The sequence below is a fragment of the Morchella importuna genome (genome assembly GCF_003444635.1).
Source record: "Morchella importuna strain M04M26 chromosome Unknown Morimp01GS060, whole genome shotgun sequence".
NCBI classification, from domain to species: domain Eukaryota; kingdom Fungi; phylum Ascomycota; class Pezizomycetes; order Pezizales; family Morchellaceae; genus Morchella; species Morchella importuna.
The window spans coordinates 29,235-53,255 of NW_025763457.1; the positions used below are offsets into that span (position 1 = coordinate 29,235).

General features: G+C 47.7%; 1 protein-coding gene across 1 annotated transcript; it reads right to left on the minus strand.

The window, feature by feature from the left end:
• Nucleotides 1–17,771: 17,771 nt before the first annotated feature.
• Nucleotides 17,772–18,464, minus strand: LAJ45_11212 (uncharacterized protein; the record flags this gene model as incomplete). The annotated part of the gene is made up of 1 exon (XM_046120722.1): nucleotides 17,772–18,464. The coding sequence occupies one exon, from the start codon at nucleotides 18,462–18,464 to the stop codon at nucleotides 17,772–17,774; it is 693 nt and encodes a 230-aa protein (XP_045966081.1).
• Nucleotides 18,465–24,021: the final 5,557 nt, after the last annotated feature.

Sequence of the window (24,021 nt, forward strand, 5' to 3'; positions counted from 1 at the left end):
TTTTGGGCTTCTATTACGTTTCTACTTTACATATGGGTGTTATCTCGGGTATTACTTTCCTATGTTGGAACATTGAGTCATACACTTATGTACGTGATCGGACGCTTATGCAACCGACACTCTTCTATCTGTTTCCATACTTCTTGGCAGTTTCTCGGGGTCAAATGGCTTTCCAACTGTTTAGTCCTCTTTTCTCTCTCGGTCGGAAGGGACACGGTTCTTGTATAAATATCGGGCTGTTTTTCCTCTTTCTTCTGACTTTGTAATAAAAAAACAACAATTAAGCGATACATATAATATAGACATTAGAACCTAGCTTTCTCTGCTCTCGTTTCTCGTCTAAATTCTTTGAATTCTCTCCGCCTTGAAATCAGGTTGACGACTTAATAGTTTAACCGCTATTGTGTCCTTCCGCACAACCCCCGCGTTGTCCATTTCTTGCAGCTTCTGCCAACCGGATAGCTGGGATGCCTGTGGTGGTTGGATGAGAGATGGAAGCGCTGGGATTCCTTTGTGGATGCTCTCAGAGCAGCCTTTGACGAAGCCATCTCTAGGGATGATGCTGTAAGCCCAGTGGAACACCCTCACCCACACAGCCAAGGGAGGAATAGACTCCTTCCTGAATAGTATTATTCAGCTGATGTGGAAGACTGGCTATGAGGGTCAGTTAGTGGATGATAAGATCCTTAGTTCCCTCCTTCCGGACCTAGGCATGAGTTGGGCCCTCTTTACCCCAAGCCAAAGTCCTTGATGGGGCGGATAGCTGTAACGGGGGTCTATGGACGTAGGGACTATGGTGCCAAGGAATACAATCGAGGCGAATACGTAGTAGTAAGTATCCGGGACTATGGACTATGGGGCGGTTCTACCTGGTATGACCAACCAGTTGAACCCTATGGCGAGACGTAGAACAAAGTAGTATTCGTGGGGTAATTACAGGATAGATAGATAGATAGTTTTTATATTGCTTTGAAGTACAGGACTTATCGCACGCCGGATCCTCCGCCATCAAACATAGGAAAAAACAGAAAAGGAAAAGGAAAAGGAAAGGAAAGAAAAGATTAACGAAAGAAATCATGAGAGGGTACAGGAAAGGAGAAAGTAAATCAAAGAAACCAATCATCATTCCTCCGGGTCCTCCTCGTCCATTTCGTACCAGTCAAGTAGGTTGATTTTTGCTGCAAATTGTAGAATAAGGTCTACCTTGAGGTTGGTAAATAGCCAGTTTTCCCAAGTGGGCGGCCCTGGGATTTTGTCCATAAGTGGTCTTCGTAGTTGTGTCCATCGAGGGCAGTCGATCATGGTGTGTTTAGAGGATTGTTCCGAGCCACATTGGCAGGGTTCAGGTTCCGTGAATGCTGCATGTCTGTCTATCCTAGTGACTTGACATCGTATGCGGTGTATGAGTTTTGCCTTGGATCGGAGAAGTTTTGCTCGTTTTGGTTGGATCTTTAGGGTTCCTGGTTCGTGGTAGTTGGTGAGTGGGATAGAATTCCATTCTTCCAGCATATGTTTGGTGAGGGTATCGTTCTGTATCCATCGCTCTCTGCGGTTGCCAGGTTCCTGGAAGGGTAGCATGAGTGATGCAATCCGATGTAGGCCTGTGCCTTTGATATCTTTTGTTCTGGTTGGGAGGAGCTGTGTGAGTCCTTCGTTGAGTGGGTGGTCCGCAGGGTGACAGAGGATGTGCGTCCCATACTTCCGTGATTTGTGATTGAGGAGGTATTCGAATGGGGGGAGTGCTGCCTCTTTCAGTAGCTTTTCGGTTTTGTCCAGTGGGGTAGGCCTGTTATTATTCTGGCGGCTTCGTTGTAGAGAGGGGATAGTGATCGGAGGATGTGGTCGGCTCCTGTCCACCATGCCTCCGATCCCCATAGGATGGTGGGGAGGAAGCCTTGGACGATGAGGTGGTGAATGGATTTTACTGTTGATCCTGGTAGGTAGGCGATGTTTCTGATTCTGCCTAGGGCTTTGAGGCCTTTGGCGATGGTTTCTTCGATGTGTGGTCGGAAGGAGAGCGTTGAATCCAGCCAGACTCCTACATATTTGAGTCTATCCTTGGGGTGGATTTCTTCTTTTGCGATTGTTACCGAGTTTTTGGGGTTCGGGGTGCTTGATGTTGTGGGTTTGAAGAAGACTAGGTCGGATTTTTGGGGTTCGTATTTGATGTTGAGGGGTTCTGCTTTCTTTATTCTTTCCTCCATCCTTTCGTTAAGTCTTTTGGTGATGAAGAGAGGGGACTTCGCGAGTTGGATGAGTGCGTCGTCGTCGATGTAAGTGGTGTTGATTTCTTTGGGAGAGTTGGTGGGGTCTGTTATTACCCCAGCGTATATCATAAATAATACTGGGGATAGGGGGGATCCTTGGGGTAGTCCTGAGGTATATGGTCGTGGTGGTTCCAGTTCGTGATTGAATTGGAATTGAAGTGTTCGATTGGTATTGAATTCCTTGCACCAGGTCGTCAGGTATGTTGGGAATCTTTGTTGGGTCATGATCTCGGCGAGTAGGAGGTGGTCGACACAGTTGAAGGCTCCTTGTATGTCATTTGTGAGGAGTGCTGGTCTGTCTGGGGTAGTTCCTGTAGTTCGCTTGATCAGTAGATTTTGTTGGATGGGCGTGAGCGTGCGGAGTAAAGCATCGATCGCTGAGATTGTTGGTCTGCCTCCGAATTGTTCTTTACTGAGTGTTTCCAGGATAGTTCCGGCGGTGCATAACCTTGTTGCCACTATCTTTTCCAGTACTTTGCTAAAGCATTGTAATAGAGAGATGGGTCGGTAAGCTTTGGCCGATGAGTAGTCGGATTTTCCTGGTTTCGGGATTGGTATGAATTTTGCCACTTTCCATCGATCCGGTTGGACTCCATGTCGGAGCATGGCTGAGAACATATCTTGGAAGAGCTGGGTGTTTGCCTTGATTGTTGCTTGTATGAATGGATATGGGATGTTATCAGGGCCAGTGGCTGAGTGTGTTGGGCATGATTTGATTGCGGATGTAATTTCTTCTATTGTTACTTCCTGGAAATCGTCACTAAGGTCAAATGAGGGGGGTCTTATTTGGAGGGGGGGGTTGTTGGGGGACGTCCGATTTGTGGGGAAGAGTTGGGCTCTTAGAGCTTGGCACTTCCCCGCAAACGTTTCTTCACCTTGAATAGTTGGGATTGTGATGTCCCTTCTTTTCCCTTTGTTGACTAGTTTCCAGATGGCACTTCCCTTGGCCTCCGTGATTTCTTTCTCCCTTTGTTCCGCCTTGGTTGTAACGGGGGTCTATGGGCGTAGGGACTATAGTGCCAAGGAATACAACTGAGGCGAGGACGTGGGGATAGATATTCAAGACTATGGACTATGGAGTGTCTCTACCTAGTATGACAAACTAGTTGAACCCTATGACGAGGCTTAGAACAAAAGTAGTATTCGTGGAATAGATACAAGAGGTTCCGTGAAGAGAAGAGGAAAGGAATGAAAACATGAAAAGGCACGAGACAACACCCCCTTATATATCCAACTCCTAGTCCGTTGATGACTAATATCTTGCGTAATGGAAACCGAAAGAACATAAAAGAAAACCCATTACAAATCATAGTCCAACTGCACAATTCCTTCTCTTCACAACCCCATCTATCACCTTAGCCGAAATATAATATTGCCGTTACATTGGTTTTGCGGATTGCTGCGGTCCATTTCCTGCTAATTTTCCTGAAGGGTTCTCTGTCTTCGTCTTTTTGGGTGTTTTTGGCTTTCCTTTCTAGTGTGTTGAGGGTAGATTTGAGTTTCTTCAGTTCTGGGGTCCACCATTTCTTAGATTTGGGATGTCCTTGGCTCCACGGGGTAACTGTAACGGAGCCATTTCAACTGTCTGGTGTATGAGTACACACAGGGCCCGGTTACATGCTGAGAGTTATTGTTAGAAGCCAGTTGCACAGTGACATGCAAGTACCGGCAGTGTGGTTAGCTACCAGCTGTCAGAGTAACTACATTCTGAGCGCTAGGAAGAGGATCTACTCATGGGAGCAATGACTGACGAGTCTGTGCCTCGCCAATGATTAGAAGGCCAGCCAGAGTGAAGCTCTGAGTGCTCGGCGATCCTCTACATCCTCTGAGCATTGGAAGTCCGCCGGTAACGGAAGGGATTATGCCTGGGAAGTCTACAATAAGCGAAAGCACTACAGCAATGATTAAGCTTACACCTGAGCGGCAACTCATTCATGCAGGCCCCTGTTGTTTGGCAACAACGGCTGCAGGTGTTACAAAGGCTTTGACTAAGGGTGGTTGCCTTCGGAACCGGAAGCACTCGCTGACGCTTAGAGAGAAGCGGGGTAGCGATGGTATTGCTTCCCTTCCGCTAGAAGGCAGCACCAGAACTTAGTAAGGAAGTAGGAGCAGGGAATAGAGTCCTTTGGAGTATAAGTACTCAGGATCATTCCCGCCCAAACTGTCCGGATCCTCATCTTCATCTTGACCTAGAATTATCGGTAGCAGAGGCCTTAAAGATTATTGAGTTCTAAGCGATAGTATCTTTGAATAAATCTGCACCTGATTTCTATCTTGCACGGCCGCATCTATTCTATTGGATTCTAGCGATACATAGATAGGCTGCCCCCGTTACAGTAACTTGGTCTATTAAGTTATCTATGTATTCGAGGATGAAGTCGACTGATTGTTTTGTGTGGTTCTGGCTCTCCCACGTTTCGGGGGGGAACTGGAGGCCTAGAATGTTTTCTTCCAGTTTTCCCCAATTCGTTCGGTGCCATAGCCTTTTGGGAGTGTGGGGGGGTTTCTCTATTCGTAGTTGTAGGATGGTTTTCCCATGATCGGATCCTGCTCCATATCGGTCGATGTTCCAGCGGGTGTCGTGGTCCAATATTGGTCCTTTGACTAATGTCAGGTCAATAATGGTTGGTCTGTTGTTGTTCCTGGGGAAATGTGTGAATTCGCCTGGTTCGTTGAGTAGGGATAACTTTTGTCGATCGATCCATCTTTTCAGTTTCTTGGATCCGGATTTGTCTGTTCAAATCGTGTTGGTGTAGTCGTGGGATCTGTGTCCATACCAGAGTTGGTGGTGGCAGTTGAAGTCTCCCATGACGAGGCAATTTTGGATGGTAGTTATTTGTCGGGAGATTTCTGCAAAGGGTCCGCTTCGCCCCGGTGAGTATATGTTGAGGATTTGTGTTTTTTGGTTTTGGATTTCCACCGTGACGGAGACTATGAAGTTATTGTGTGTGTAATGGTGGTTTGGTTTTAGTTTGGCGTGTTTTCTGATATATGTGGCGGCTTTGGTGCCCTTATTGCTGGCCGTGAATAGATAGAAGAGGGGGGATTCCGGTGGGTGGCCGTCCTTGTTATTCCATGGTTCTTGTAACAAAAGAAAGAGTATGTTATGGTCCTGTTCTGCTTCCTCCACTACTGACTTTGTTGTAAGCTCGTTTTTCGCGCAGTTCAGTTGCTGTGCGATAGCCGTAGTCTTTTTGGTGTGGCTCATTGGGTGTTATCCATGGCTGCATCTTCTTGTGGGGGATCTTGGGCCGGGATAACAATGGGTATTGGTAGCGGGCTTGGGTTTGTGTCTGGTCACAGTTTGTCTGTAATGCGGATTTTAGTGCGTTCTGGGCAGTTGGCGTCTGTTGCTTTGTGAGGGGCCTTGCAGTGGTAGCATCGGATGGGTGTATGGATGCATCTGGTGCCTCCTGGGCATTCGGAGCATGGGTGTTCCTTTGTTTGGTGGTTTTCTGCGCAGTGTCCGCATCTCCCGGTTTGGTGGGAGCATCGTTCATGTCGGTGGCCATATTCCAAGCATTTAGAGCATTGGGTTTCTGGGTTGGCTGGGAGGTAGTTGTCGATTTTGCATTGTCGGTCGAATAGGGTGAGATATCTTAGTCCGAGGTTATCCTTTGTGTATTGTCCTGGGAGTGCGATAATCATTGATGAGTGTGTTTTCCCCGCCCTGGCTTCGGGTCTACTGAGCCATCTGGGGATTTGTGCCATTTCGAAAGTAGTTCCGTAATTGCTTCTGACTTCTGAGGCCATGACCTGTCCCGCTTCATACCATCTCCGATTGTTGTGGGGATTCCGTGTATGATAAATTTAGACCATCTGGAATTAACTCTGATGTCAACGAAAGGGACCTTGAGTTCTTTCAGGGCTGCTTCGATTTCTTGTTTGTATTCGAAGACCTTCGAGGCGGGTGTGGCGAATTTAGTTTCTAGTACTATGTTGTTTTTTGAGGTTTTCCTGGCGGCGATAAACTGACAGTCCGGGTTTTCGATTTTGGAGTTGATTCTTCTCCTGATTTCGGAGGGGGTGACTGGTGATTCCTTATTCGTTTCGATGACGATCTCTCTGTTGATCTTGGTGACTTCTGGTTTGAATAGGGGGTCCGCTTTGGGTTTGGATTTCCGCTTGTTCGTGACTATGGTGTATATTCGGGGTTGGCGTTTCCTGCTGCGATGGATGCGTAGGATTTTGGTGCTGGTGGGGTTGGTATCTCTTTGCCTTTTCCTTTTGATTCTTGGGCATGGTTCGGATTGTTGGCGTGGTTCATGTTGTTGGCGGGTGTGGTGATAGGAGCGGTGGTGGCAGCGGCGACGGCGGCAATTGCGGATGCTCTTCCTTCATTGACTGCTTGGTTGCTAGGTCTGTTGACGGAGAGGTTAGTGACCTGTTGTTGGAGACGGTGGAGTTTTTCGGAAGTTTTGTCTTGGTTCTTTGTCATTTCAAACATTTGTTTGGCCAGGACGTCGACGGTATGTTTAAGGGTTTCGTTTTGGGTGGATAGGACTTCAATGGTAGCTTTTAGGTCCTTGTTGATCTGCTCGGTTGTTTGGTTGAGGGGTTCAAGTGCTACAGTGAGGGCATTTCTAATTACCCAGGAGACGTAGTTTAGGTCCATTGTGGCGTGGGTTTCTTGGGGAACGATGCTGGGGTGGATGTAATCGTACTTTGGTGCATATGGCTCATTGTATTGGTTGTGTTCAGCGAAGATGGAGAAGGGTTCGTTGCCGAGCTGGGTTTGTTCGATGGTGGTGGACTGTGTTTGTTGGGTTGATTGGGTGTCGGGGAAGCGAGGGGGTGCCGGTGTTCCTGGTGGGGGGGCTCCTGCGAACCAGGAGCTCAGAGAGGCTTGTTGGGACATCACTGATGTTCCAGTTCGGGTTGGGTTGGGAAAGACTTCTGATAGAGTTCTCTTTCTGCCCGCGATGTTTGGTGGGTTGGGTGGGTTTGGTGAGGCCAGATTGTTGTTTTCGCTACGGTCGCGAGGCTTAGGCAGGGTTGAGGGGTGGAGAGTTCACAACTCAGGGACTAGAGCGTGGATAACCTCGCGTACGAACAGATGTGCGATAAGATACCAATAGATTACGGAGTCTATTGACATACAGTATCGTGTTCGAGTAAAAGTTTTATGGAGAATGCAGGCCAAAAGTTATTGTTGTTCGAAAGTTTTGGTGTTGCGAGGATTAATTACAGGAGGTTCCGTGAAGAGAAGAGGAAAGGAAGGAAAACATCAAAAGGCACGAGACAACGCCCCCTTATATATCCAACTCCTAGTCCGTTGATGACTAATACCCCGCGTAACGGAAACTGAAAGAACATAACAGAAAACCCATTACAAATCATAGCTCAACTGCGCAATACCCCCTATTCACAATCCAATCTATCACCTTAGCCGAAATACAATTTTGCCATTACAGACTACGCCCCCCTCTAACGCCTACCTCCTGGTAGGCCTAGGTTTCCGTGGATAGCGTTCATGGAATCGTCGAACAATATCAGGCGAATGTTTAAGGTCCGATAGCGGTTGCCAAGAGGCATCATCGTCTCCCGTGTATCGTACCAAGTACTCAAAGCCACCCCTTCGTTTCCTGGAGTCCAAAATATCTTCGACTTCCCATTCTTCCTCTCCTTCGATCTCAACCGGAGGTGGTGGTGACTGCTGTTGTCCAGGTAACGGATTACCTGCTTCAGGTGACAATAATGAAACGTGGAATACTGGATGGATACTCATAGAACGGGGAAGTTCTAACTCATACGCATAGGGGTTGACAATTCGTTTAACGCTGTAAGGTCCAACACGGTTCCAATCGAATTTCTTGGAGGGTCGCTTTGTCAAAACATGGCGTGTCGATAAGAAAACTTTATCTCCTATGTTATAACGAGGTGTGGGAGAACAATTCAGAGTGGCCGACTCTTCTTGTATCCTTTGCGCTCGGAACATTTCACCTTTCAAAAACTCTACTATATCCTTCATTTCCTTTGCAATACTGTTGGCTTGATCTTCCGCCGTCGTCCTACCATGTTCTAAGGGGCCAAAAGTCATCCTTGGATTTCTTCCTGAATTGGCATAGAAGGGAGAGACTCTTGTTGTTTCCGAAACATGATTATTTGTTGCAAATTCGGCCATTGCCAATAGTCAGGCCCAATCTTCTTGTTGATAAGAAACATAGCTTCGGAGGTACTGTTCCATTACGGCATTAATCCTTTCAGTTTGTCCGTCAGTCTGGGGGTGGAAGGGGGTGGAGAATCGTGGATGTATTTCCAGACGTTTGCAAAGCGACTTCCAAAATTCGGCGACAAATTGTGTTCCTCTATCGGACACAACAGTGTTAGGTAGTCCAGGTAGTTTCCAAACATTGTCGATATATAGCCTTGCTACCTCCTTCGAGTCTACCTCTTTAATCGTTGGTATCAGATGTCGCATCTTAGTTAGTCTATCAACCACAACTAGTATCGCATTATACCCCTCACTCTCCGGGAGGTCAGTAACAAAATCCATTGAGACATCCGTCCAAGGTCCATCAGGTATTGGCATTGGGCGAAGTACTCCGTAAGGCGTATTGCGTGGTGCCTTGCTACGGACACACACATTGCAATTCCTGACATATCGGTCGACATCTTTTCGCATTTGTGGCCAATAATACTCCCGACTTAAGAGTTCCAATGTCTTTGCTCTACCCGGATGACCTGCCGATGGTTTGTCATGATGTTCTTTTAGGAGCCTTAGCCGGAGGTCATTGTCCTTTGGTACGTAGAGTGTATTTCGATAAAGTAGCCGACCGTTATTGTCTTCAGTACATTCGGCAAGTTAAATTTTGTTTGAATGGCAAACGTCACTCCGAAGCATAGCGAGGATTTCATTTGGAAAACTATCGACTTGGTAAGCTTTTGAAAATAACTCCTCCACAGTGGGCATTCCTTCAGCGGATTCATTTGATAAAGAACCCGCGAACAAACTTAGCTTTGTATCCAAATTTTCCGCTTCAGAACCACTTGGCTCTGATGCGTCAGCCGTTCATCCCCCTCTTTAGGTAGGTCACCTGACCTTCTAGTCAATGCATCTGATTTCGCTCCTTGTTTTCCTGGTCGGAATTGTATAACAAAATCGAAACGTGAAAGGAATTCAGACCAACGAGCTTGTCGGCGGTTTAACAATTTTGTCGTCATAAAATACTCTAGATTTCAATGGTCGCTGAAAACTTCAATAGGGAATTGTGCTCCTTCCAAATGATGTCGCCACTCTTCAAAAAATCGCACGATTGCTAGAAGTTCCTTGTCATAAATTTCATAGTTACATTCCGCAGGGGAATGTCTCTTGGAAAAGAAAGCGACCGGATGTAAAACTCCTTCATCATCACGTTGCGATAGAATTGCTGTTGAAACATAGTCGGATGCATCGGTTTCCATCACAATCTTCCGATCCGGATCGAATGAACTAATATGGGCGCTGTTGTAAACATCTTTTTCAATGTTTGAAATGCTTCCTGCCTTTCATCTGTCCATTCGAATTTAACATTTTTCTTTGTTAGAGCTGTAAGCGGGGCGACAATCTTTGAATATCCCAAAATAAACCGTCGATAAAAATTTGCAAATCCCAGAAATACTTGAACATCATGAAGGTTTGTAGGTGTAGACCATTCTAGAACATCAATAACTTTCTTTGGATCCATTCTGTTGCCATTTGGGGTAAGGATTAGGCCGAGATATTTCGTTTCTTGAACCATAAATTCGCATTTTTCGGGTGTGAGATGGACATGATTCTCATCAAGTACTTTTAGAACCTTTTGAATGTGATTGTGCTCTGTAAGGGATTCGGAATAGATGAGAATGTCATTTAAATAGGCCGTCACGAATTGATCGAGATAGGGATGTAGGATGTCATTAATCCAATGTTGGAACGTAGCAGAAGCGTTCGCTAATCCAAAAGGCATTACCGTATATTCAAAATGTCCATATCGAGTTCGGAATGCCGTCTTCCATTCGTCTCCTTCCGCTATCCTGATTTGATTATACCCCCAACTTAAATCCAACTTGGTATAGTATTTTGCTTTCGACAGTTTGGCCAAAGTTTCCTTCAATAACGGCAATGGATAGCGATTTTTAATCGTAATTGCATTAAGACCCCTGTAGTCAACACATAAACGAAGAGTTCCATCGGTTTTCTTGACGAATAGTATAGGTGCTCCCGCTGGCGATTCACTATGGCGGATAATTCCCTTGTGTAGATTCTCTTGAAGGTAGTCCCAGAGTGCCTTCAACTCACTTTGAGATAGGGCATATATTGGTCCCCATGGCGGTTGTTTACCTTCTTCCAATACTATCTTCATATCATGAAACGGTCGATGTGGCGGAAGTACTGAAGCATCATATTCTTCAAACATTTGGATATAGTGGTGGAACTCTCTCGGTATTAGTTGTTCAATATCAATAGTAGGTTTCTCAGTCGTGGCAACAAGAGTTGTATGTTTTTCCGGTAAGGGAATCGATATGCCATGAACCGTGACTGCAGTACCACTAAGCAAACATTATTGACAACAGTTTCGAGAGTCAAAAATAAGCAAATTTTCCTTTGGTTGAAGGGTAACGTCATGGCGTCGCATCCAAGGTATCCCCATCACAATCGGATAATGTCCTAACTTTGTCACAAAACATGGCGCGGTCTCTTGATGGCCATGAATGTCTAGTGCGACATCAACGATTTGGGTAATTTTTCCTGACTTGATAGGTCTGCCGTCTATAACGTCTACATGGCGGGGTATTTTGAGGGGGGTCATGGTAAGATTGTTGTGGCGTGCAAAAGATTCATCAATAAAAGCATATCCTGATGCTCCGGTATCAATAAGGGCGTAGGTGGGTATAAAAGAATTTTTATTCTGTGAAATTGAACAAGTTACTGCAAATTGGTTCCCATCCATTTCCTCCTCTGATACCGAAAAACTATAAATATGCACCGTAGAAAAATCTTTAAATGGTCCCTGGGCTAAGCCACTTAGTACAGGGACAAATCTTTTGCCGATTCGTTATCGCTTCCATCGTTTTCCTCCACTCTCAATGCTGCTCCCCTCATCACTGGTCTCCTTGACTGATTTCCCGTTGCCCTTGCTTGGGGGCAGTCCCTAACCATATGTCCAACGCCTCGACAATAGAAATATCGGCCCTCAGCTAAACGGGCGTTCCTTTTGGTAGGGGTGGGGCGACGACGTCCCCCGGACAAGTCCATTGGTACATCACCTCCCGGGCGGAACGAGGGATGGTTTTCAGGGGTAGGTGCATTGACAGCTGGGACGGTGGTACGGGGAGCAGGGGCAGGATTCGCTGGTGGGGGACGAGGGGTCGGAGCAGCAGTAGCATTCCACGGCTTTTTACTTCCTCGCTTAGCTTCTGCCGCTCGACGGCGGTTATCCAACCGTTGCAAAAGTGTCGCACAGGCATCTACTGTCGCAGGAGTTTCATGGTGTATCATCGATTCATCGAGTTCCACATTAATACCTTCTATCAAAGCTTCAATTCGAGAGACTTCATCCATCCCTGACTCGGCAGCATACCGTTGAAATTCGGCGAAATAATCAGCAAAGGTTTGATTTCGTTGGCGGATGTTTCTAAGGTTCCTCCTAGCCGTGCGCATTCGATCAGGATCCCCGAACGCAGTATCTAAGATTTCATAGAACCGTAACATGGAAGGCAAAGCGATGCCTTCTTCTCCGACGTATTGTAAAAACTGATTAGCGGCAACGCCCTCCAGTCGACTGAATGCATAGGATAGCTTGGACTGTAGTGTGGGAAAGCGGTCGGCATTTCCCAATAGTTTGATCCTCATCTGTTGCTTGAATAGGTGTAGTCTTTCTCGATCGCGATCTCCCCTAAACACTTCAGGGTCTTGGAGTTTTTCCGACCGTTGGGTAACCACTGGGACAGGTGGAACTGGAGGTACCGGTGGGACATTATCATCTCCGATTGGTTCTTCATCAGGGGCAACCACTTCAACCGCAACTCGGTGGCCCCTGGCAGCGGCTAGATCTCGTTCAAACATCTCCCTCGCATTTCCAGCCTCCCTCTCCACCTCCTGTAAGTCCGTTGCATACTGAATAAGGCCATGTTGTGCCCGTTGGAGAAGTGCATAAGCTTCTATTCCAACATTGCCATCCACCTCTGGGTGTTCTTGAAAGCAGGTTTGAAGGGCATCGCTTAGCTGTTGATAATCAATAGTGAGATGTGTCGCCATGGTAAACTATGGTGTTGTATTGGTTGGCAATAGAGGACGGAACCTAGTGTAATGGAGGTCTATGGACGTAGGGACTATGGTGCCAAGGAATACAATCGAGGCGAAGACGTAGTAGTAAGTATCCGGGACTATGGACTATGGGGCGGTTCTACCTGGTGTGACCAACCAGTTGAACCCTATGGCGAGACGTAGAACAAAGTAGTATTCGTGGGGTAATTACAGGATTGGATTGGATTGGATTTTTATATTGCTTTGAAGTACAGGATTTATCGCACGCCGGACCCTCCGCCAAACATAAGAGAGAAACAAAGGAAACGATGAAAGAATTTTTTAGAAGAAGGTACAGAAAGAAAGGAAAAAAACCAAAGAAACCGATCATCATTCCTCCGGGTCCTCCTCGTCCATTTCGTACCAGTCGAGTAGGTTGGTTTTTGTTGCAAACTGTAGAATCAGGTCTACGTTGAGGTTGGTGAATAGCCAGTTTTCCCAAGTGGGGCGGCCCCGGGATTTTGTCCATAAGTGGCCTTCGTAGTTGTGTCCATCGTGGGCAGTCGATCATGGTGTGTTTGGAGGATTGTTCCGAGCCGCATTGGCAGGGTTCAGGTTCCGTAAATGCTGCATATCTGTCTATCCTAGTGACTTGACATCGTATGCGGTGGATGAGTTTTGCTTTGGATCGGAGGAGTTTTGCTCGCTTTGGTGGGATTTTTAGGGTTCCTGGTTCGTGGTAGTTGATGAGTGGGATGGGAGTTCCATTCTTCTATCATGCGTTTGGTGAGGGTATCGTTTTGTATCTATCTTTCTCTGTGGTTACCTGGTTCCTGAAAGGTAGCATGAGTGATGCAATCCGATGTAGGCCTTGTGCCTTTAATGTTTTTTATTCTGGTGGGGAGGAGTTGGATGAGTCCTTCGTTGAGTGGGTGGTCCGCAGGGTGGCAGAGGATGCGCGTCCCGTACTTCCGCGATTTGTGGTTGAGGAGGTGTTCGAGTGGGGGAAGTGCTGCCTCTTTCAGTAGTTTTTTCGGTTTTGGGTCCAGCGGGGTAGGCCTGTTATAATCCTGGCGGCTTCGTGTAGAGGGGGGATAATGATCGGAGGATGTGGTCGGCTCCTGTCCACCATGCCTCCGATCCCCATAGGATGGTGGGGAGGAAGCCTTGGACGATGAGGTGGTGGATGGATTTTGTTGTTGATCCTGGGAGGTAGGCGATGTTTCTGATTCTGCCTAGGGCTATTAGGCCTTTGGCGATGGTTTCTTCGATGTGTGGTCGGAAGGAGAGCGTTGAGTCCAGCCAGACTCCTACGTATTTGAGTCTATCTTTGGGGTGGATTTCTTCTTTTGCGATTTTTACCGAGTTCTTAGGGTCCGGGGTGCTTGATGTTGTGGGTTTGAAGAAGACGAGGTCGGATTTTTGGGGTTCATATTGGATATTAAGGGGTTCTGCTTTCTTAATTCTTTCTTCCATCCTTTCGTTGAGTCTTTTGGTGATGAAGAGAGGGGACTTCGCGAGTTGGATGAGTGCGTCGTCGTCGATGTAGGTGGTGTTGATTTCTTTGGGAGAGTTGGTGGGGTCTGTTATTACCCCGGCGTATATCATAAATAATACTGGGGATAGGGGGGATCCTTGGGGTAGTCCTGAGGAATATGGTCGTGGTGGTTCCAGTTCGTGGTTAAATTGGAATTGAAGTGTTCGATTGGTGTTGAATTCCTTGCACCAGGTCGTCAGGTATGTTGGAAATCTTTGTTGGGTCATGATCTCGGCGAGTAGGAGGTGGTCGACACAGTTGAAGGCTCCTTGTATGTCGTTTGTGAGGAGTGCTGGTCTGTCTGGGGTAGTTCCTGTAGTTCGCTTGATCAGGAGGTTTTGTTGGATGGGCGTGAGCGTGCGGAGTAAGGCATCGATCGCTGAGATAGTTGGTCTGCCTCCGAATTGGTCTTTACTAAGGGTTTCCAGGATGGTTCCGGCAGTGCATAATCTTGTTGCCACTATCTTTTCCAGTACTTTGCTAAAGCATTGTAGTAGGGAGATGGGTCGGTAGGCTTTGGCCGATGAGTAGTCGGATTTTCCTGGTTTCGGGATTGGTATGCATTTTGCCACTTCCATCGGTCCGGTTGGACTCCATGTCGGAGCATGGCTGAGAACATGTCCTGGAAGAGTTGGGTGTTTGACTTAATTGTTGCCTGTATGAAAGGATATGGTATGTTGTCAGGGCCAGTGGCCGAATGTGCCGGGCATGATTTGATTGCGGACGTGATTTCTTCTGTTGTTACTTCCTGGAAATCGTCACTAAGGTCAAAGGATGGGGGTCTGATTTGGAGTGGGGGGTTGTTGGGGGACGTCCAATTTGTGGGGAAGAGTTGGGCTCTTAGAGCTTGGCACTTCCCCGCAAACGTTTCTTCACCTTGTATAGTTGGGATTGTAATGTCCCTTCTTTTCCCCGTGTTGATTAGTTTCCAGATGGCACTTCCCTTGGCCTCTGTGAGTTCTTTTTCCCTTTGTTCCGCTTTGGCTTTTCGGATTGCTGCCGTCCATCTTCTACTGGTTTTCCTGAAAGATTCCCTATCTTCGTCCTTTTGGGTGTTTCTGGCTTTCCTTTCTAGTTTGTTGAGGGTTGATTTGATTTCTTTCAGCTCTGGGGTCCACCATTTCTTAGATTTGATGTGTCCTTGGCTCCATGGGGTCACCTGATCTATCAGGTTATCTATATGTTCGAGTATGAAGTCGACCGATTGCTTTGTGTGGTTCTGGCATTCCCATGCTTCGGGGGGGAACTGGACGCCTGAGATGTTCTCTTCCAGTTTTCCCCAATTCGTTCGGTGCCATAGTCTCCTGGGGGTGTGGGGGGGCTTCTCTATTCGTAGTTGTAGGATGGTTTTCCCATGGTCGGATCCGGCTCCATGTCGGTCAATGTTCCACCGGACGTCATGGTCCAGTACTGGTCCTTTGACTAAAGTCAAGTCAATGATGGTCGGTCTGTTGTTGTTTCTGGGGAAATGTGTGAATTCGCCTGGTTCGTTAAGTAGGGATAGCCTTTGTCGATCGATCCATCTCTTTATTTTCCTGGATCCGGGTTTGTCCGTTCTGATTGTGTTGGTGTAGTCGTGGGATCTGTGCCCATACCAGAGTTGGTGGTGGCTGTTGAAGTCTCCCATGACGAGGCAGTTTTGGATGGTGGTTATCTGTCTGGAGATTTCTGCGAAGGGTCCGCTTCGTCCTGGTGAGTATATGTTGAGGATCTGTGTTTTCTGATTCTGGATTTCCACCGTGACGGAGACGATGAAATTACTGTGGGTGTAGTGGTGTTTTGGTTTCAGGTTGGCGTGTTTCCTGATGTATGTGGCGGCTTTAGTGCCCTTGTTGCTGGCTGTGAATAGGTAAAAGAGAGGGGATTCCGGTGGGTGGCCGTCTTTGTTGTTCCATGGTTCTTGTAACAAAAGGAAAAGTATGTTGTGGTCCTGTTCTGCTTCCTCCACTACTGACTTTGTTGTAAGCTCGTTTTTCGCACAGTTCAGTTGCTGTGCGATGGCCGTTGTTCTTTTGATGTGACTCATTGGGTGTTATCCATGGCTGCATCTTCTTGGGGGGGGTCTTGGGCCGGGATGACGATGGGTATTGGTAGTGGGCTTGGGTTTGTGTCTGGTCCAAGTTTGTTTATGATGCGGGCTTTGGTACGTTCTGGGCAGTTGGCGTCTGTTGCTTTGTGTGGGGCCTTGCAGTGGTAGCATCGGATGGGTGTATGGATGCATCTGGTACCTCCTGGGCATTCTGAGCATGGGTGTTCCTTTGTTTGGTGGTCCTCTGCACAGTGTCCGCATCTCCCGGTTTGGTGGGAGCATCTTTCGTGTCGGTGGCCATATTCTAAGCATTTGGAGCATTGGGTTTCTGGGTTGGCTGGGAGGTAGTTGTCGATTTTGCATTGCCGGTCGAATAGGGTAAGATATCTCAGTCCGAGGTTGTCTTTTGTATATTGTCCTTGGAGTGCGATGATCATTGACGAGTGCGTTTTCCCTGCTCTAGCCTCAGGTCTGCTTAGCCATCTGGGGATTTGTGCCATTTCGAAGGTGGTTCCGTAGTTGCTTCTGACTTCTGAGGCCATGACCTGTCCTGCTTCATAGCCGTCTCCGATTGTTGTTGGGATTCCGTGTACGATAAATTTGGACCATCTGGAGTTGACCCTTATGTCAACGAAGGGGACCTTGAGTTCTCTTAGGGTTGATTCAATTTCTTGTTTGTATTCGAAGACTTTTGAGGCGGGGGTAGCAAATTTGGTTTCTAGCACAATGTTGTTCTTTGAGGTTTTCCTGGCGGCGATAAGCTGGCAGTCTGGGTTTTCGATTTTTGAGTTGATTCTTGTTCTGATGTCGGAGGGGGTGTAACAGGGCCACAGTAGGGCTGTTACAAAAATACCTATTCTACCAGTCAAGCCATACGGCCCTAGGTTAACCGCAGCTGGTTCTTCATCGATGGGTGAAGAGAAGGGCAGATGAGCCCCTACCTCTATTGGTATAGAGGGTAGAGATCCTGGCGAGTAAGAAGTCTTACAAGTCAAGCTAGACGACTGGACCAAAACTAGCGCAGCAGGACGAGCAGACCAAATAAGGAAGGGTAACCCCAAACATAAGTTACCCTACCTTGGCATTCAACCTTTGAGGCGCAATAACTTTGCAGCCGATGCCCGGAAAAAATGCTTTACCACGTCAGAAAGGATCCTGGCGATGCTCCGGTCCATTTGGGGTGGTTGAATGAAGGCATTGCGGAGTTGAGGAAACACTGCAAAATAAACACGTTTTAGACCCCAAAAATAACCCCCGGAGCGTCGAACCGCCGGAACCCTCCTGTTTCAGCCCGCTGCATCTTTGGGGGGAGTAAGAGTGCGACCCAAAATACCAAAGCAAACCTTTGCTTTAAAAAACACCCAAATCTATTCTAAATACTCTGAATAAGCAATTGCTGTCTGGTCGGCTGTTTCCTCTAGTTCCTAGGATCCCGACCCTTTCTTGGCAAGGATTGCGAGATTTGACTCGGACGAAAATTCGTCCGCGGTGTGGTAGCAACTCTTCTCCTCCCCCCCTGATAGAAAATAGGTGGTGCCCCCAGATTATTTGAAAGGCGGACGGCCAGTGAAAAAAGGAAAGAGGTAATGAAGGAAGGGGCGCCGAACTTCCATAAAGGAACTCGGTTGCCCCAGCTTGGTTTCGGGGAGATCAGGGAGTCTTTACCAGCGAGGAGCCCCCTTAAAGTTATAAGTTTCTAGACTACAAATAACGATCAAAACAAATGAAATTCTATCTTTCCATCGAACGAGCCGAAAGGATAGCTTGTCGAATTCCTTTCTGCCTATCTACCTGATCGAAGTCACGGTCGCGCCCTCTCAAGGCACCCCCGTTACAGGGGGTGACTGGTGATTCTTTATTTGTTTCGATGACTATTTCCCTGTTGATTTTGGTGACTTCTGGTTTGAATAGTGGGTCCACCTTAGGTTTGGGCTTCCTCCTGTTTGTGACCGTGGTGTATTCGGGGTTGGCGTTTCCTGCTGCGATGGATGCGTAGGATTTTGGTGCTTGTGGGATTGGTGTTTCTTTTCCTTTTCCTTTTGGTTGTTGTTGAGCATGGTTCGAGTTATTGGTGGGTGCGGGGGGAGGGGCGGGGATGGTGGCAGCGGTGACGGCGGCGGTGGTGGTGGTTGTGGCAGTTCTTCCTTCGGCGGCCATTTGGTTGTTGTGCCTGTTGATGGAGAGATTGGTGAGTTGGTGTTGTAGGCGGTGGAGTTTGTCGGATGTTTTGTCCTGGTTCTTTGTCATTTCGAACATTTGTTTGGCCAGGGTGTCGACGGTGTGCTTGAGGGATTCATTTTGGACGGATAGGACTTCGATGGTGGCTTTCAGATTTTTGTTGGTTTGTTCGGTTCCCTTGTTGAGGGGTTCGAGCGCCACGGTGAGGGCATTTCTAATTACCCACGAGATGTAATTGAGATCCATTCTGGCGTGGGTTTCTTGGGGGACGATGCTAGGGTGGATGTAGTCATACTTTGGTGCGTATGGTTCATTGTATTGGGTGTATTCGGCGAAGATAGAAAAGGGTTCGCCGCTGGGTTGGGTTTGCTCGATCGTGGTGGACTGTGTTTGTTGGATGGATTGACTGGATTGGGTGTCGGCAAAGCGTGGGGGGGCTGGGGTTCCTGGGGGGGGGCTCCTGCAAACCAGGAGCTCAGAGAGGCTTGTTGGGACATGGTTGATGTTCCGGTTCGAGTTGGGTTTGGGAAGACTTCTGATAGAGTTCTTTTCCTGCCCGCGGTGTTTGGTGGGTTGGGTGGTGAGGCCAGGTTGTTGGTTGGTTTCGCTGCGGTCGCGAGACTTAGGCGAGGGCTTGAGGGGTAGAAAGTTCACAACTCAGGGACTAGAGCGTGGATGACTTCGCGTACGAACAGATGTGCGATAAGATACCAATAGATTACGGAGTCTATTGACATACAGGATCGTGTTCGTGTAAAAGTTTTATCGAGAGTGCAGGCCAAAAGTTTTATCGTTCGAAAGTTTTGGTGTTGCGAGGGTAGATACAGGAGGTTCCGTGAAGAGAAGAGGAAAGGAAGGAAAACATCAAAAGGCACGAGACAACGCCCCCTTATATATCCAACTCCTAGTCCATTGATGACTAATACCCCGCGTAACGGAAACTGAAAGAACATAACAGAAAACCCATTACAAATCATAGTTCAACTGCGCAATACCCCCTTTTCACAATCCAATCTATCACCTTAGCCGAAATACAATTTTGCCGTTACAATGCCTCGCCAATGACTAGAAGGTCAGCCAGATCGAAGCTCTGACTGCTCGGTGATCCTCTACATCCTCTGAGCATGATAAGTCCGTCGGTAGTGGCGAGGGCCTTGCCTGGCAAGTCTACAATAAGCGAAGAGCTCTACAGCAACGATTAAGCTTACACCTGAGGGGCAGCTCATTCATGCAGGTCCCGGTTGTGCCACAACCAAGACTGCAAGTGTCACAAAAGGCTTTGACTAAGGGTGGTCGCCTTCGGAACCGGAAGCACCCGCTGACACTTAGAGAAAAGCGGGGTAGCGGTGGTATTGCTTCCCTTCCACTAGAAGGCATCACTGGAACTTAGTAAGGAAGTAGGAGCAGCGGAACAGAATCCTTTGGAGTATAAGTACTCAGGGTCCTTCCTGCCCAACTATCCGGATTCCCAAGTCTTCATCAGAGTTAGCAAGTATTCTACTCAGTAGCAGAGCCCTTAATGATTATTGAGTTTTTAGCGAAAGAATCTTTGAATAATCTAAACCTGATTTCTATCTTGCACGGCCACATCTTTCTATCGGATTCTAGCGATACGTAGAAGACTGTCCACGTTACAGGTTCCGCTGCTGTTATAGCAGCCACTTTAGCTTTCTTCTGAGGATTGGGCTTGCCATGTCCTCTTTTTCGGTTTTGTACCCTCACTGCTGCCACTCGGACTACAGTAGGTTTCTTGGACCAACAATCGGTCCATTTGTGTCTGGACTTGCCGCACTATTGCACAAGTCAGTCTATGAACTCTACCAATAGGGAGTACCGGAAGGTCATACCTTCAAGCATACTTCTGCTTTCCTTCTTTCTTCTAGGATATTCCCCGGGATACCCTTCAGTTCCACCGCTCTATCTTTGGAACCTGCTTCCTTCTGAGGTTTTGAGGAGCTTGCAGCTTCTCTCTTCCTCTTGGGATGCCGTTCCTTCTCAGCAGGAGGATCTTTCTCGGTCCTGGCGGGTGTTTTCTCAGCTACTACCGTCTGGTACCTCTCATGGGTGTGTCCTAGCTCTCTTAGAGCAGCTATCCGTTCCATCACGGATTTTGACTTGGGAGTAAAGAGAGCCCAACTCATGCCTAGGTCCAGAATGAGGCAACTGAGGATCTTATCATCGACTAACTGGCCCTCATAGCCCTCCTCCACATCAGCTGAATAATACTATTCAGGAAGGAGTCTATTCCTCCCTTAGCTGTGTGGGTGAGGGTATTCCATTGCGCTACATCATCATCCCTAGAGATGGCTTCGCCAAAGGCTGCTCTGATAGCATCCACAAAGGAATCCCTGTAACGGGGGTGCTAGGATGGGGCACGACCGTGACTTCGATCAAAATAGAAATGGTAAACGGGGAACGATCGGTTAGCATTGGGCTCGTTCGATCGAAAGATGGAGTTTTTTTGTTTGATCGTATTCGTAGTCTAGAAACTTAATAACTTTAAGGGGTCTCCTCACTAGTAAAGATTCCATCACTCCCCGAGTTCAAACTGGGGGCAACCGAGTACTTTTTATTGAAGTTCCGCCCCTTTTTTGCCGCTTTTCTTCTCTAGGCCGTCTGTCCCTCCTTAGTCCGGGGACACCGCGACTTTTTTCTATGAGGGGCGAGAGGAGTTGCTGTCACACATCTGACAAACTTCCGCCCGAGTCAAATCACGCAATCTCTGCCAAGAGCTGGTCGGGATCCTAAGAACTAGCGGAAACAACCGACCAGATAGCAACTGCTTATTCAATTTGTTTTTAGAACAGATTTGGTGTTTTGTAAAGCGAGGTTTGCTTTTAGTAGCTTGGGTCGTACTGCTACTCCCCCTCAAAGGTGTACCGGACTGAAACAAGAGGGTTCCGGCGGTTCGACACTCCGGGGGTTATTTTTGGGGTCTAAAACGTGTTTATTTTGTAGTGTTTCCTCAACTCCGCAATCCGTTCATTCAACCACCCCAAATGTACCGGAGCTTCGTCAGGATCCTTTCTGACGAAGTAAAGCATATTTTCCGAGCATCGGTTGCTAAGTTATTGCGCCTCAAAGGTTGACTTCCAAGGTAGGGTAACTTATGTTTGGGGTTACCCTTCTTTTTATTTGGCATGCTCGTCCTTCTGCTCTAGTTTTGGTCCAGTCGTCTAGCTTGACTTGTAAGACTTCTTGCTCGCCAGGATCTCTACCCTCTATACCAATAGAGGTAGGGGCTCATCTGCCCTTCTCTTCACCCATCGATGAAGAACCAGCTGCGGTTAACCTAGGGCCGTATGGCTTGACTGGTAGAACAGGTACTTTTGTAACAGCCCTACTGTGGCTCTGTTACACTAACCCCCTCTCCGGTAGACTCGTCCCGAGTCCAACCTAGGATTTTTGGTATGGTACATTATACGCATAGAAGAAAATGTAGCTCTAATAACGATTCCATACTGACTCTATGTACCGGGACAGCCTTTCCACGTATCGCTAGGATCCGATAGAAAAGGTGGGGCCGTGCAAGATGAAACTAAGGAAATCGGATAGTTGGGCGAGAAGGATCCTGAGTACTTATACTCCAAAGGATTCCATTCCCTGCTCCTACTTCCTTACTAAGTTCTGGTGATTCCTTCAAGTGGAAGGGAAGCAATACCACCGCTACCCCGCTTCTTTCTTAGCGTTAGCGGGTGCTCCCCGGTTCCGAAGGCAACCACCCTTAGTCAAAGCCTTTGTAACACCTGCAGTCTTGGTTGTCGCACAACCGGGACCTGCATGAACGAGCTACCGCTTAGGCGTAAGCTTAACCATTGCTGTAGAGCTCTTCACTTATTGTAGACTCTCCCAGGCATAGTCCCTGCCACTACGGGCGGACGTATTATGATCGAAGGATGTAGAGGATCGCCGAGCACTCAGAGCTTCAATCTGGCCGGCCTTCTAATCATTGGCGAGGCATAGACTCGTCATTCATTGCTCCCATGAATAGATACTCTTCCTAGCGCTCAGAATGTAGTTACGCTGACAGCTGGTAGCTAACCACCCTGCCGGTACTTGCATGTCACTGTGCAACTGGCTTCTATCAATAACTCTCAGCATGTAACCGGGCCCTGTGTGTACTCATACATCAGACAGTTGAAATGGCTCCGTTACACTCTATTTTCCGCATCCATTTCTATCACAAAGGAAACCTCAAGTGAAAACGGTAACCTAACAAAGGGAGACCTGTTTTCTCCACCCTTGTCCCAGAACACTCCGTCGTCTCGTTTCCTGCACTTTCTGTAATGGGGGCAGCCTATCTATGTATCGCTAGAATCCAATAGAATAGATGCGGCCGTGCAAGATAGAAATCAGGTGCAGATTTATTCAAAGATACTATCGCTTAGAACTCAATAATCTTTAAGGGCTCTGCTACCGATAATTCTAGGTCAAGATGAAGATGAGGATCCGGACAGTTTGGGCGGGAATGATCCTGAGTACTTATACTCCAAAAGACTCTATTCCCTGCTCCTACTTCCTTACTAAGTTCTGGTGCTGCCTTCTAGCGGAAGGTAAGCAATACCATCGCTACCCCGCTTCTCTCTAAACGTCAGCGAGTGCTTCCGGTTCCGAAGGCAACCACCCTTAGTCAAAGCCTTTGTAACACCTGCAGCCGTTGTTGCCATACAACAGGGGCCTGCATGAATGAGTTGCCGCTCAGGTGTAAGCTTAATCATTGCTCTATAGCTTTCGCTTATTGTAGACTTCCCAGGCATAATCCCTTCCGTTACCGGTGGACTTCCAATGCTCAGAGGATGTAGAGGATCGCCGAGCACTCAGAGCTTCACTCTGGCTGGCCTTCTAATCATTGGCGAGGCACAGACTCGTCAGTCATTGCTCCCATGAGTAGATCCTCTTCCTAGCGCTCAGAATGTAGTTACTCTGACAGCTGGTAGCTAACCACACTGCCGGTACTTGCATGTCACTGTGCAACTGGCTTCTAACAATAACTCTCAGCATGTAACCGGGCCCTGTGTGTACTCATACACCAGACAGTTGAAATGGCTCCGTTACACTACTCCCCTCTTCCAGGATCTTGGTCTCCGAGATCTATAATCTGTATTTATTGCTATGCTATGCGACAAAGAAACTCCTTTGGTGTAGAAGGGGACAAGGGTCTAAAGGAGATGCTACTGGCCTTGAGCCCTCTTGTCTCTGGGCTTCTTGGGGTACCTCATATGGAAATCTCGGAGGGCTTCTTCAGCACTCTTTCTGAGATGCTCCCAGGGTTCCCATGTAGCATCCTCATTCTCATAACCTTCCCATAGCACCAGGTATTCCACCCTTCTCCTCTTCTCATTGACTCGGCTATCAGCTACTTCCCGGAAGATCCAGTTCTGTTCTCCTGCAATTTCCTCAGGTTCCGGTGGAGGAACTCTTCTCTCAGGGTCTAATCGCGCTCTATAGGGTTCTAGGAGAGAGACATGGAAGACAGGTTGGATTCCCATTTGCGGGGGAAGAGAGAGCTTGTAGGCACGGGTACCAATAGCTTCTAAGACCTTGAAAGGTCCCATCTTCTTCTGATCCAATTTTCCCAATGGCCGCTTTGTTTGCACATTGCGCCGGTCTAACATAACTTCATCTCCAGGCTTGATTTCAGGCGGTGCCAGGGCATGTGCATCGTACCACCGGGCCATCCTTAGTCTAGCCTTTCCCAAGCTTGCGTTCATAGCCTGCCAGATAGATTCCCATTGAGATACCATGACCTCGCTTGCTGGATTATTCCATTCAACACCTTCCCTTGGGGCCGGCCAATTGGTCC